This window comes from Pomacea canaliculata, linkage group LG8 (genome assembly GCF_003073045.1).
Source record: "Pomacea canaliculata isolate SZHN2017 linkage group LG8, ASM307304v1, whole genome shotgun sequence".
NCBI classification, from domain to species: Eukaryota; Metazoa; Mollusca; class Gastropoda; order Architaenioglossa; family Ampullariidae; genus Pomacea; species Pomacea canaliculata.
This window is the reverse complement of record NC_037597.1, coordinates 3,869,217-3,883,171: the sequence shown is the minus strand read 5'-3', so window position 1 is coordinate 3,883,171 and position 13,955 is coordinate 3,869,217. Positions and strand designations below refer to the sequence as shown.

Below are 13,955 nucleotides of genomic sequence, written 5' to 3'. Positions count from 1 at the left end.
GTTAGAAAACATAGTTTCTTATTTCCTTTTGCAGCCAAGTTAGTAACAGTAACATATCAGGTTAATCATTTTTAAGCACATGAATATGAACGACTTTTAGTGATAGTTAATTATGTAGTCTCTTATTTAGGCACTCAAGATCCCTTATTCAGATATTCAAAACTTTTTCTTAGACATTCAAGCCCTCTTGTTAAGTTTCTGCAGCACCTTATGTACTCTGTAATATAAACTGCATGGGCAAACTTTACCTCTACTCAGCTGTAGTCCAGTTAAGATTGAAAAATGTCAAAAGCCCTGGCATGCATGGTTTCATCTCTAAGGAACAAGTCTAACCAATAGTTAGGCCTGGGACTTTTCCTTTTCTTTATTTAGGGGCAATGTAGCAAAGAACAAACAAGAGCCTGACTTTAAACTTGGCATTCAAGCTGCCCATGGCTTGAGGAGGTATCTCACCCATTTTGAAGTTAACAGGCCAGGTTTGCAAAAGAAAATGCTGTGACCTTTACTCTGCAACCAATTACAGTAGCAGCTCAGCTCACTGTGTGTGCATGAGCAGGATGTGTGCAGGATGAAGTTCTATTTTTACCAGAAATAAAATCAAATAAGCAGGTGTATATTTAAGTTGAATATTTTACAATGAATAATACCATCCTGAAGAGGACACTTATTGAGCATTCCTTGATACTTCCAAGTCTCTTATTCAGGGATTTATATTTCATTGGGGTTGTAAGAAAATACATCTTTTGTTTATGTTTGAATTACTCTGGCATGGGTACTTTTCATTCCTATATCTGAAAACATAGTACTCAATTTGCTATAAGTAGAGCAATCTGGAAGTGCTATTTCGAAATGCTGGTGCCTTATGCCAAAACAACTGGAGGGGCAAAGCAGGCTAGGCAGCAGTACTCTCATCAGTCACTGTAAAGTGACAAGGTGGTAATTTTACCTGTCAAGTTGCTGATGCACTTGAGCAACTGACATCTTTCAGACCAGGGCCCAGGCTTAACCAGTCAGGAGTCTTCTGCCTACCACTGCCCTGTTTGTCTTACAACTCGCCTTTCATAATCATGACATAGCACACTGAGAGAGAATCGGTTCTACTCAAACCCCTACTGCCTCTCCCAGACACAATTGTATTTCTTGAATTTGAAGAGGGAGGGGGGAGGTGAAAGCGTAGAAAAAGAGGAAGAAAAGAAAGAGAAAAAGGAGCGTTTATCATCTGCATGTTTACTCTAACCCTGTCCTTTCAACCTTGCTAACATCTGCCTTTGATCTAGTAAACTTTGTAGGGCACACTAGTTTCAAGAAAGTGCAAAAAAGTTTATTACTGTAACCATTTATCCAAACCAAAGATATGACAAAGAGTTAGAAACACATGTTTAGAAAATAACCACTTGCATCTGTTAAGCATAAAGACTACTACAATGCCATGATGGAAAACATTCAATGAAACAAACCTCTACTGAGTATATTTAAATGAATTTTTATACTGATTGCTGAAGCAGATTGTGACTTGCAGGATTATATACAAAAAAACATCTGCAGAGATATCAAAGGGAAGGACTATCACAACCCTGACTGTAAAAAATAACATCAGGGAAAACATTGGCTGTATTTGAGTCTCACTGGGACTTGTAATTTTAGCAAAGTGCATCTATAAATAAATATATGTGTATGCACATGCAATGACATGTTTGTATGCATAGATAAAAGGTCAAACACTGGATGGAATAATTTTCAGGCAAAATGACAAGATCTATGATCAACTTTTCTTCTTCAGTATCACAGCCCTCACCTACCATTAATGAATATCAGTTCCAATTTATCTAACCTGCCAAGAAAATGTACTGATAGAATATCTCCAGTTAAAAGTGTTAAAACGGAAATGGCAACATGCAGGAAACAATCATTGGCTATTCTGTGAATGGTTGGTGCAGACATTTCTCAACCTCCTAAATTCCTCCCAATATTGCAGCATACCACAACGCCTCCTGACAGCTCTCTCAAGGTAGTTGCATCAAAAGAGACTGATGATGACCTCCCCCCTCCCATCCTTTCACTGAACTTTTGCCCTCAGTTCTTCACCGGCCAGCTCTTAGCCTGAAGCCTGACAGCACCTACCTGCTCATAAAGCCAGGGCCTATTCAAAGTGTGAAGCTCCCGACCTTCCAACAACTTGCATAAGGCCCGGCCTACAGGAACAGATGTCTCCATAAACATTTTACCAGGCAATGCACAAAACTTACTTGCTCTGCACTGGGTGCTGATGCATGACAGGAAAAGGAGAGAGAATATTTAAGACCCTACACAACACCTGCTATTGTGACTGCCACTTGGTAAAGACAGGAAATGGCAAACTGCTTTGTCTAGCCACTAAACTGTAATGATTATATTATTTCTGCTGCTATTTCTCCATAAAGACTAAGGAAATAAATGCTCACTTAACAGAAAGAAAATACCTGCTCTGCCTGTCAAACTGATTTTTGTTCTTCTGCTTAACAACTCCCCTTTCATGACCATTCTGTCATTACTGGGAAAAAAAATTGGAGTTGTAGTTTTAGTCTTACCAGGTTGTTGGTTTTTTGCTTGATTTCTTCACAGTTTGTTACATTTCTTCTTACTACCATGCTGCTTGCTAACAAAACTAACGAAGAAAGTAACCCCCAAAAACGCCCCTAAAGAAAAGCATATTCCTAGCCATTTGATATAAATTGCACCTTTTCTTTCTTTCTTAAAAGCCAACAAGTTATGAAAATGTCATGCTACTTTCAAAATATCTGGAAGCCATGTGCTGGGCAAACAGGGTATTTTTTGGAGGGACAGAAGTGACGGCGGAAGGAAGAATGAAGTTACAAATACACTCTGCAGAGCTACAATAGTAGCGACCTGGAAGTACAAAATATTCACTTGCCACTGATGCTCAAATGCTCACCTGGTTTTTGGAGGTCCCCCCTACTCTGCTGGTCAGCAGAAGGGGTGGTTTGAACTCCCACCACATAAATAAACATCTTGAACCATGAAGACTGAGCTCACAACAAACACCAATTACCGCCCAGCAAAACAACACAACCAGCCCAGTGTGGCTGGCAGCTGGTGAGGGCACTCAGCCTTATCCAAACACCCTTCTTCTAATTCTTTGCAAAGCTTGACCGACCAACAGCCGGAAAATGCACTCTGCATAGTTGTTTTGTTGCATGATGAATAAAATGTCACACAAGACTGTCACATTTCCCTGCTCCACTGGCAGTCTCTAGCCTTCTCTGTTTTGCGCATGTGGTGTCATATAAAATAAAACTTCCTCCTCTTCTAGTGGGATTCACCAGAGCTGTTTACCAAGCCTAGGTAATGTAAAACCTGGACTGGTCTTGCGGACTGATAAGATAAAGGGCTCTTTCATTAGCTTTACCTACATTGAGGACTGTTTGCAGACACATCTTCCTGCCCCTAAATTTTCACTTTAGGACACTGCAAGTAAAGGGTTGTCATATCTTATTATTTCCATCTTGGTAAGGTGTATATGTGTGCACTCACACTCTCAGATGGTGGTCATAGACAAGATAATATGTATATTCCAACCCAGTCTATTTCTCCCTTTACATGAGCTCAACATATAAGTTAGATCCCCAAGTCACAAATCAGGCAAACATCACCATCTTCAAGTTATACTGAACACAAAGAACATGATTGATGACTGTTTAAAAATATAATCAAACACGCAGTTTCAGTGTGATTCTTAGCATCCAACTACACTTCATCAAGTAAATTTCTGCTTATGAATAAGGATGCCTTATTTTAAAACATTCACATTCATCAACTATAATATTTCAGACACTTCTGAATAGCAACAGTTATTTTTATCAGTCATACCACAAATAGCACAAAATTTAAATGAAGAAACTTTTATTTAAACACGACTGACATTTATAACTTATCTTGCAATGTGTTATGTATTGGTTTAACAATAATATACAGGATATTTTTGAGAACTTAAGCAAAGTAGCATATTAAAGAGCAAAAGTTACTTTTTAAGGTATTCACAAAAACACAACAGGTATATGTTACCAGCTGGTATTTCAATCGCTAAACCCTTTTTCTTCATCTAGCTAAAAATCCACAATTGTGTTACACATCTACTTTAAATCATTTGAAAACAAATATTCCAATAATGTGAATCACCTTTTGATTACTTTTATTTATGGGAATAACTCCTACCTTGTTCTAGCATACCTGAATCACTGTACTCACTTTCAATAAATCAACGTTTACCCAGTTTATAACACCTATGAATCTATCAAAGGTGTCCTGATAATATAAATCATAATTACTTCAAAATCAGCCAATGAATGATATAAAAAGTTGAGTTACTTAGGAAAACAGCATGCTTGCTTTTGTCAAGTGATGCAGTGTACCACATCTGATGCCTTTGTAGTGTTTTGAATAGCCTCATGCATGCTCAGACTATATGGGGAGGATCATCTAATGTGATGTCCTTATTATTCCCTCTCCACCCTCTTATTTATTTCAATCCTCTCCTCCAACATACATGCTTCTGACTATTCAAAACTTGCAGCCTTTTCCCTCTTCTTGGCACTTCACCCAAATGGTAAGAAATCCCAGACTACACACATATCATGCAGAACATTTGAGATGTCAATCAGAACATAATAATAAAAATAATGAAAATTTTTATAGTGTTTTTCCCATGATTTGCTTTTGCACAGAGCACTTTATAGAAATGATAGACCTCTCCACATAGACAGAAGCACTAACACCATGCACCCCTATTGCATGTAACAGATACAATACTCATACATAAAGTAAATACAGACATACATTAATAATAATATGTTGATACATATTATGTTTTTCCTTACTGTTAAAGGCAGGCTCAAAGCACTTTACTAAAAAGAAAAACACACAAACATAATAATGGTGAATGCTGCCATAAGAGTAGGACAGGGTCACAGTGAAGTCTCTGAAAAAATGCATCTTAAGTTTGGAGGATGCACAAAGCTGTGGATTTTAACTTTTTCAGATCCCCTTTCACATAATGGCACTTAGAGGCTCCAATAGTGAGATAATATATTACGAACCTTTATTTCATGTAGCAGAATTTATATACAGGAGTGGTCCTTGTGAACAATGTACAACTGGTTGATTCAAACTTTGGAAACTGGACTAACCTACATAGGAATGTGAGTGAATATGTGTAATGTTTTGTGGAATACCCCTTAGACCCTCTAGGTAAGATGGTGACAGATTAATAAAGAATATTGAATCTTGACATTAACTTGTTTTATTATTAACTGTAACTGCATCTGACATTTTCAGGTATATTCACTTTCAAATGAGCCTTTGAATGTTTTGTGAAATGCACAGTGAAATGTTCATAGTTTTGGTTACCTGCGTTTTTAAAATTACAAAATACTTTTATATTGCCTAATCCTAAATAGTGTTGTCATTTTCCGATTGTCACACCCACACACACAAAAAAATATGAAGAAATATTGTCAGCACATAAATAAACAAACAGGAAAGTTAACTTGCTCGAGGAAGTACTATGATTACTGTGGTTCGGCAAAGCCAACTTTTACGATAAAGGGATAAATTCAATGACCGATGTAAATATCCATGTTCCCTAGGATCACTGTTGACTTTCGTTACTCGACCTTACATAAATCATGTCTTAAACGTTAAAGGTACACAATAAGTCCTCACCTTTCTCGCCGTCCTTAAGTCTTTTAACTCGAAGGCGAACGGCCTTGGAACGAATGCACTGAAAGCAAAAACAGAAATAACTCCACGTCAAAGTTTATGGGGAAATATCACAATCCACAAGAAATTTTCAGTCGAAATGTACTTGTAGTACTACAGATGAGCCAGTGGATGTATTTTTTTTTTTTGTAATCACATTCCAACACACATGACACGACACCTGGGTCGGCTGCAGTTCATGGGTGTGTGTATGGTGTCATAGCGTGCTATACCTGAGCCAAGCCCAAATACTTCCCACCTGACAGAGTGTTGTGAAGCGATCTTCGCTCGCTTTGTAACTAGCGATAGACACGAGGCACACACATCCTACGCCCACGCAAGCAAATCAACATGTAGAATATCTTACAGCACGCGACGGCGCGAGCAGTCGTACGCGACCTGTTTACACTTTCCTATTCTCCTTGTTTTAAACCGCAGGACTGTACTTAAGCTGTGCAGGGCCCGCTAATCATCACTCAACTAATGTCAAAAATTCAATATGGCGGTCCTTCTCAATCTGGGTCAACATCAATGGTCCCTTGCAGCCCGTACAAATGTAAACAAGTGGTTACTTTTAGCTAAACGGCATGAGTCAGAAGAAGCCGACTGGAAAAAAATTAGATTCCTGGAAAAAAATAAGGAAGGTAGCATAGCAAAGAGCACGTAAATGCTGCCTACTATTTCTTTAAAACACATGACAGGCCGATGCTCTGGACATCATGATCGGCTTTACACATATGCCGAGCATTTATACAGTCGGCGGAAAATTATTAAAAGATTGGAAACATTCAGAATCGTAGACTTTGTAACAATGATCTGGATTATAAAAACTGTTAAATTTTGGTCCCTAAGGCATAATGTCCCCTCCCAGCTGAAGTACGTATATTAACTCGCAGTGTGTGCGCGCTCGTCTTGAGGTGTTTATATTTTGTTGATGAGCGGCCGGACATGGAGAGAGCATGAATGTATGAACAAATCCACAGCTAGAAGTTTGATTACTGCGTTTTGAGATCGTGAACTGTTAACTGATACGCGTTGATGACAAGACTGCTAAAGAATCTGTATGATTCATTCTATATATATTAAACTTAAATGTCTATTCGTCGAGCTCTACAGCTCGATCAGTGAACAAGCCCACACCCTAGTCACATAAAGAACTTGGGTGGTCACATGCATTCTCTTCATTCACAATAACAGAAATTATGAAAGTAACAGATATTTGTACACAAGTACAGTTCATGAGACTTTTAATATCTTCCATTATAATTTAAGAGTATGCGAGATCATTGACGTTAATTTTATCTGCTGTTATGCGTTTCATATTTTTGAATAATCGGGACAGGCCACGTAAATATCGATCATACACTATTAAAGGTTAATTGCATTTTTTGTGGGTTAATTTTCGTATTTTTTTACTCGATCCGCTATCATCCATCCTCATTCACCATTTTAGAAATTTAGATATTTATTATGGCTTCATTGCAACACTATATTTCTAAACTTTATCGATATATTTCTTTTGATCTTGGTAATATCTATACCAATTATTATAATTACCTCCAGAATTTTGTCATTTATTGCATCTAATGCCTCCGTGAACAGAACTAACTGTCAAAGTCCGATAACCACATTTTGATTGTTTGTCACATGTTTAAAAACGAGTGACGTCCCTTCAACAAGTACATAATGAGATGACTGTAAAAGAAAAATATTAATTTGTGATAAGGTTGGTGTTGATAGCAAGGTATGGCGATCGATCGTTCTTGGGTAGAATTGTTACCATTAGTCTGACTTCCACTTCGGTCGAGGTCACTTAAAGCATTTGTACATTTATTGAAAGTTCTGCAGTTTTGAACTGCATGAGTCCTAAACTTGATGTCTCAACACGTGAACAATACAAGAGAGGCAGCTGATCAATGCCAAGATATTCCGGTCAGTTTTAAATGGAAATTCGTAAATATGCTGCACTGACGATCCTACGTACTATAGCGCCACCCACTCTATATATCTCCATCGTTTCGCAAACCATTTCAACCTTGCCGACGGATGAAAGATTATTATGTAAAATAATATCCTTTGTTTTTGTTCAGGAGGCAGACACGGAAATAACTGTCATTTTCACATTATTGAAAGTAGGAAACATGAAGGAACGAGGTGGGAATGGATAAACGGAGCGACACAGCGACGGTGTTCATTTCTGCTGACCGAGGCGTGAGGTGTGCAACCAGATTTCAGTCAAGCATGACCTTTTCCCCGAGGCCCGGTTGGTGTCGACACGAAGGATGAGGTCACCTAGCTGTTAGGGCAATGTACAATACGATAATGTGCTCGGACTGCTCCGGAGTATTTTTAGATGTTGAAGTGTGTGGAATGGGAGAAGTACCTCAATTTCCTAACTGCCCCCCCCCCCAAATCTCTCTCTCACACACACAAAGAGAACTACTTGATCATCTCTTACGTAAGACCATGGACGGGGATATAAGTTCGTTGTAAGACAAGCACATTTTACTATATAGGAACAAGGGAATATATATTATCTCCCTCCTTCCTTGCAATACCAACGATTTTTCAAATAAATTGTTCTAGATTTTTTTTTTAAATTCAGACAACACACAACCAGAAACGGTGGGTTTTCCTATGGTGTTATTTGCTTGACAATGACAGGAGTGGCGATCAGTAAAGATCATATTTAAGACCTATTTATACAAGCAGTTTTTCGCGGAAATGTCAACCATATGCTGCAGATTGTTTCCTGGGGAGGATCTGGAGTAGCAGCTGGTATAGGCAATAGTTCGCCGCAATAAGTACATGTACATAGAACTAGTTTATTAAGCTTGCTACTCCTCGGGGACATAGAACTATCAACTTAATAAGCTGTTAGTGTTGTTAACATTGTTATGACCACGGCAAAGGAAGCTGAGACATTCACTCATTCATTTTCTCTCTCACACATACACACACAAATAACCCAACTTGGGTTGTTTTACTGGTTAAACAGGACTTTATCAATTTCCGTAATAACCTGCCTTAGGTAATTTACAATATATATTTTCAAGCATTTTTTCCTGTCAGCCACTTCTCATCCCTCTGCTTATGTCCTATAGGCCATCAGTCGTATTTTGGATATGCCCTGAAGGGAGTGGAGAACAGACGAAAACATATGACAAGATTACATAGAACTGTGAAACAAACAAACAAACAAACAAACAAACAAACAAACAAACAAACAAACAAACAAACAAACAAACAAACAAACGTATAATCTTGACAAGATCAAGGAAATACGAAGTCACCACAAATCACCTGATGGATGTGGGCGATGATCTCGGCGTGAGAACAATGTTCCACCCTCTTGCCGTTCACCTCCACAATCTCGTCTCCCACCTCCAGCTCGGCGCGGTCTGCCGGTGAGCCTGCAATCACGCACGTGCATGGTCAGTCACGCGCAGCAAGTCGTGCAAGGTCGGTCACAAACGGCGCGCATTGTTAGTCACAGCAAATACTGTGTGTAAACAAAGTAGATCATGGTCCTCTGATAAATCTACACAGTTTACCCGATCCTCCAAATTTAGCAGAAACATCCCTGTCATCTACGGTTCGCTTGTCAACTACGTTTGACAGGTGTACGTTGTTCCGGAGCAGCATAAACCAACCCAGGCAAAGTCGGGTATCGGCCTGGTAAATTATGTACCGGCCTTGATCACAGAAAGCGACCTTCATTCACAGAAAAGTTTGATTTTCTCATGTTCTTCGGGTGCAACTGCTTCCTCTTCCAGCTCTGCTCTGAGCCCAGGTACCATTAATTAATATCGTTTAGGCTTATGTTTTATCTGACTATCCTTTGCCTCGTCTGATATTATTTACTAGTTTAAACATATTATTCTACTTCATTTCCTAATGATTTCAGTGTGCGAGAAAAGGGTGAGGGGTTGTGTTTCCAGGACCATAGGAAATTCTATGTCTTTGTAAACTGTATGTTTATCTTCCATCACGGCACCGCTACAACTGTCATCGAACCAACCACTCTTTCACAATAACCCTGCAGGTCTTGGAAAAATGATGATTTTCTGCCTTCGACAAAATAATATACATAATAATATTATGGTGTGCGAAAATATATTAGCGTGTACACACACACAACACACATATTTAGGTAATAGGAACGGTTTCTAGCATCTTGAATAATGTCAGGTGTTGAAAGATGAAAGGAAATTACACATATTCCTTAAATTTGTTGCAAACTAAACAGAATAAAGGTGTCACGACTTTGAAGAAGACACATTTGCTAATTAGAAGAGCGAGTGGTTGGCTTACCGAACAGTTTAAACAGACCTTCTTTGGTCTGGGCCAGCAGAATCATGTATCCATCCAGATCCATACCCTGCAAGTGGTAGTATCCACTAATATGTCTGTCTGATGTGACCCCAGGCGCCTACCAGTGATAACACACCTACACCCCAAGTGACAGGAGAAGTTCGATTGATTTTTGCCGTCCTTTCCCCAGCAATTTCAACTTTGAAGTGCACTTTGCCTCGTTTCTGCATAATGTTTATCAGCCTTGGTATGTTTGCAAGTTGTGTTCAACATGTTCGATTTTTCTCAAGTTCTCTTTCTGCAGATTAATTCGCGTACCTTAAGTTTGGCTGTCAACAGAGTGAACTTCAGCCTCGGGGCTACATCTGCTTCAGTCTCAACGACCTCGATGTTGTGGTAATGTTGCTGGTAAAAGCTCTGGGGAACTGTCACTCGTGGGTAAGATGTGAAGCTGTTCAACAGTGGAGAAATCCAGGGATCCAGAAACTTTCATATTTCCACGCTGTCCGCTACTCCAAGAGACTTGAGCTCTGGGAACAGCTTTCTTCTTCCCGTAAAAAGCTTTCTTGGCACACTTCTCTGCTGATGTATTTTCTTTTCAAGAGCAAAATTGTGTGGTGTAAATGTCTATCCATCGATGGCTTATTTCCGGCGCGACGAGATGACGGTTGATAGTTCAGAAACTACATGAGCATTCACTTTGGCAGCATATGGAACCAGAACAATCTGTCCATCGCTTCTTAGTTCCTGACGATTGTTGCCGAGAGAGGTACTGGGCACTTGGTCACTGACACCACTCAGGGCCTGCAATCAGTCCAGTTCCGGGTGGACGAAGTGGAGGCAGGGCAGTCGATGCCTCACACTGTCCAAACTCTCTCATTATCCGCCGTTAATGTTCTTTCGTTCCTTTTTTAAGTTTTGAGAGGCGGTAACGCTCCAGAGTAAATGTTTCAGGTTCGACTCTAGGTCATGACTAACGATGCCAAATTTTTTTAATGCATAACCGATGTGTGTTTTCTGACATTGTTCGCCTACTTTCAGCCAAGTCTGCTGTCTTCTTTCTATTCTTATTTATATGACACTTCCTGTCCTCAATCGTCTCTCACCTCGAATGTACCTGTTGACGTCACAGCTCAGGTGTGCAACCATGGTTTTTTTTTCTGTTTTCCCCGCGCTCTTTTCTTGCTATCGGTCATGCGTCATAGACCTAATCTCGTTTTGTGGGTGGGGTGATGGTGAGAAACGGGGTATACTGTAAGTCAAGGTAGACACTGCAAAAAAATGATCGATACAGCATTCTCTGATCAACCAACATCTGCCTTCGACCAATCAGATAAACCGGAAGTATCACAGGGCCAATCAGATAAACCGTAAATATCACAGGACCAATCAGATAAACCGGAAGTATCACAGGGCCAATCAGATCGCTAGTAATGGGGCACCCCGCTGAATGTCCACGGGCCACATTCAATGCTGTAAGAGTTCGATGACACCCCTTTCATGTTATCATTCATCAACTTCAAAGGCGGTACCCAGGGGCAAGAGAGCCCGAAGCCTAGCCCTATCAAATCCCCTGCAACTTTGTCTATTTGTAAATCTTTTCAGCGAGAAACATTTAAAGAAAAATATTCGAAAGCCACAGAGTGACCCTTATTGTTACACAAGAAAGATATACCAAGGGGGCCAAGATACGAACACACAAGAACAGACCATCAGCACAGTGCGCAGCATCATAATTACGGAGGTCTGCCTCGGGACCTGGTCTCCCCATCTCTGTTTGATGGATGGCTGACTGTTTTCAGAGTAAATGTGCAGCAAGGTCTGCGAGCTGTAGTCAATCTCTGGAGCCCAGAAAAAAATAAACCCTGGGCTGACAGTACATCTCCTTTTGTCGTCTGATCGATACAGTTACCAGGTCTTTTCGACTCACAAGTCCGGAAGGATAACGAATAAATGCAGAGAGGGACAAAATCAACAAGACAGATGGAGAGGATGATGGGTCGTTGTCGATGACTAACATCAAGTCTACAGACGATACTGCAATGAAGCTGCACTAACAACCACAGTGGTTCAATTTGATAAGAGCAATTTCAAAATTTATAACGAATTTTATGTATAATTATTACTCTAAAGAGAAGAGATTACTACAATGCATATTTTGTATATATATATATAATAATTCATTATGATTTGATTCAACAATCAACAATTATTAGAATTAGATATAGTAAAAGAATAATTTTGCATGCAAATAAAGAATTTTCCAGAAAGCAGAATCTGAGATGTAGTCACTACAAGTACCGACTGCTTCAACATTTGCATTTAAAATGAGGGGAAGACTGGAAACAGAAAGCCTCTACTTCACAAAATACAAGTCCCTTTGTGTCCAGCCTCGTCTCTCTATCACTGGCTCTCCTCCAACAAAACCAATCAAGTAAATGCCTACAGGGCCAGTATAAACTTTCTGTTTTTTGACATTAAAGAATATTCGTGGGTTTACATTTACTGATTGGACAAAAGAAATTCCCAGTATATTGTGGTATTATTATGCTTGTTTTTTTTTTTCGCACAGCATCTGACATAAACGCAGACTAGTTTCAAATACTGTTTCCTAAAATCTCGCAGGTAAGATGAATGGTACGACATAACTTAGTTTTCGCAAAGCCGAATAAAATAGGACACCCCACTTCCCTCCTCCCCCCACACACTTATTCTTATTTATTTGTGACATACACTAGCAGGTTCAATAAAATACTAAATATTTTTTACTTTCGTTGGGTTTTCTCTGTCCTTCGCTACCATTACATATTTCGCATTAACAGCTTACTATTAGTCGTTATTTCGCGCTAACCTTTAACCTTTACACGAGCTCTGACATCTGCGCAATACCTCTCAGCGTGCAGCGAAACGAGTTCTAAGATGTCTAAAATGACAGACCCTGAACTCACTAACCCACCTCCAGCGGAGGAAAGAAAAAAAAAAGAAGAAAGTTCGGTTGTTCAGGGTTTTCGAGAATCACATTTGCGTTTTAGCTTGGAGCGAGAGAAGCGCCGACACATAATAGTTTATTATTTTCTCCTCGCGCCATCCTGTCTCCTCTTGTCATATTATCGCTTCTTTCTTAGCCGTGTGATTGGCAGCTCCTGCGATAACCAATCATATCTGGTTTATTGCCAACAAAATTACTCTTAAACGAATGAACTATGAACATTAACAGCAATGAAATATTAAACACTGTGATAACGAGGGTGATGCAGCCTGTAACTTGGAATTCCAGAAGACTAGAAGAAACAGAAGAAATTGCCGGATAACTTGCACAAATGCTCCTACACGATGCCTCGGTGAGGATCGGGGAGGAACTCATTCCTGGATTGCAGGATTGTTTCCCCTTTACGAGTCACGCAACCCAAATGGCAGATGACTGTGGGAGACTGACACGGTGCTGGTAACAGTACGAAGATTATGCCTGCCTTCCTATTCATCTAAGAACTACCATGAAATTTACCATTCTTTTCATCCAGTAACCGTGAAGATTACACGATATTCCCCTTGATTGTCATCCAATAAGTGTGAAGAGGAATTCGAATGGTGCGATAGATATTGCATTCCCGCTACATTATATCTGCCTTGTTATCATCCAATAATCATGAAGATCATATGTCACCACAACGACTGCTTACTTCAATAACTGTTACTCAGAATATTTTTTGAAATTATCGTGGATCACTTTTGCTTGATACATCCTTGCTGCAAGCTTCAATCACGAAGACAATATTTTTCCTAGAAAATTATTCACAAAACACGTCTGCTGCACTTGTAAATACCGAAGACATGGACACGATTACAGACGATCTGCGAGAAATCCTCATGCCCGAAGCAGTAACTAG

General features: G+C 39.6%; 1 protein-coding gene across 7 annotated transcripts in view; it reads right to left on the bottom strand.

Annotated features, from left to right (window-relative positions):
- Nucleotides 1-13,955, bottom strand: part of LOC112570545 (MAGUK p55 subfamily member 5-like) — a 63,693-nt gene that overhangs the window by 35,340 nt on the left and 14,398 nt on the right. For 4 of the 7 annotated variants that reach the window (XR_003100645.1, XM_025249049.1, XM_025249051.1 and 1 more), the window contains exons 4-5: nt 9,058-9,167; nt 5,719-5,776 (exon numbers count right to left, since the gene is read on the bottom strand). Coding sequence is in view for 5 of the 7 variants with exons in the window: in XM_025249049.1 (XP_025104834.1) it covers nt 5,719-5,776; nt 9,058-9,167 (168 nt within the window). In the remaining 2 variants the exon portion in view is untranslated. Of the gene's footprint in view, nt 1-2,932; nt 3,288-5,718; nt 5,777-5,987; nt 6,051-9,057; nt 9,168-10,068; nt 10,148-13,955 lie in introns of those variants that run through there. The other 3 variants (XM_025249052.1, XM_025249054.1, XM_025249053.1) reach the window with 3 other exon arrangements.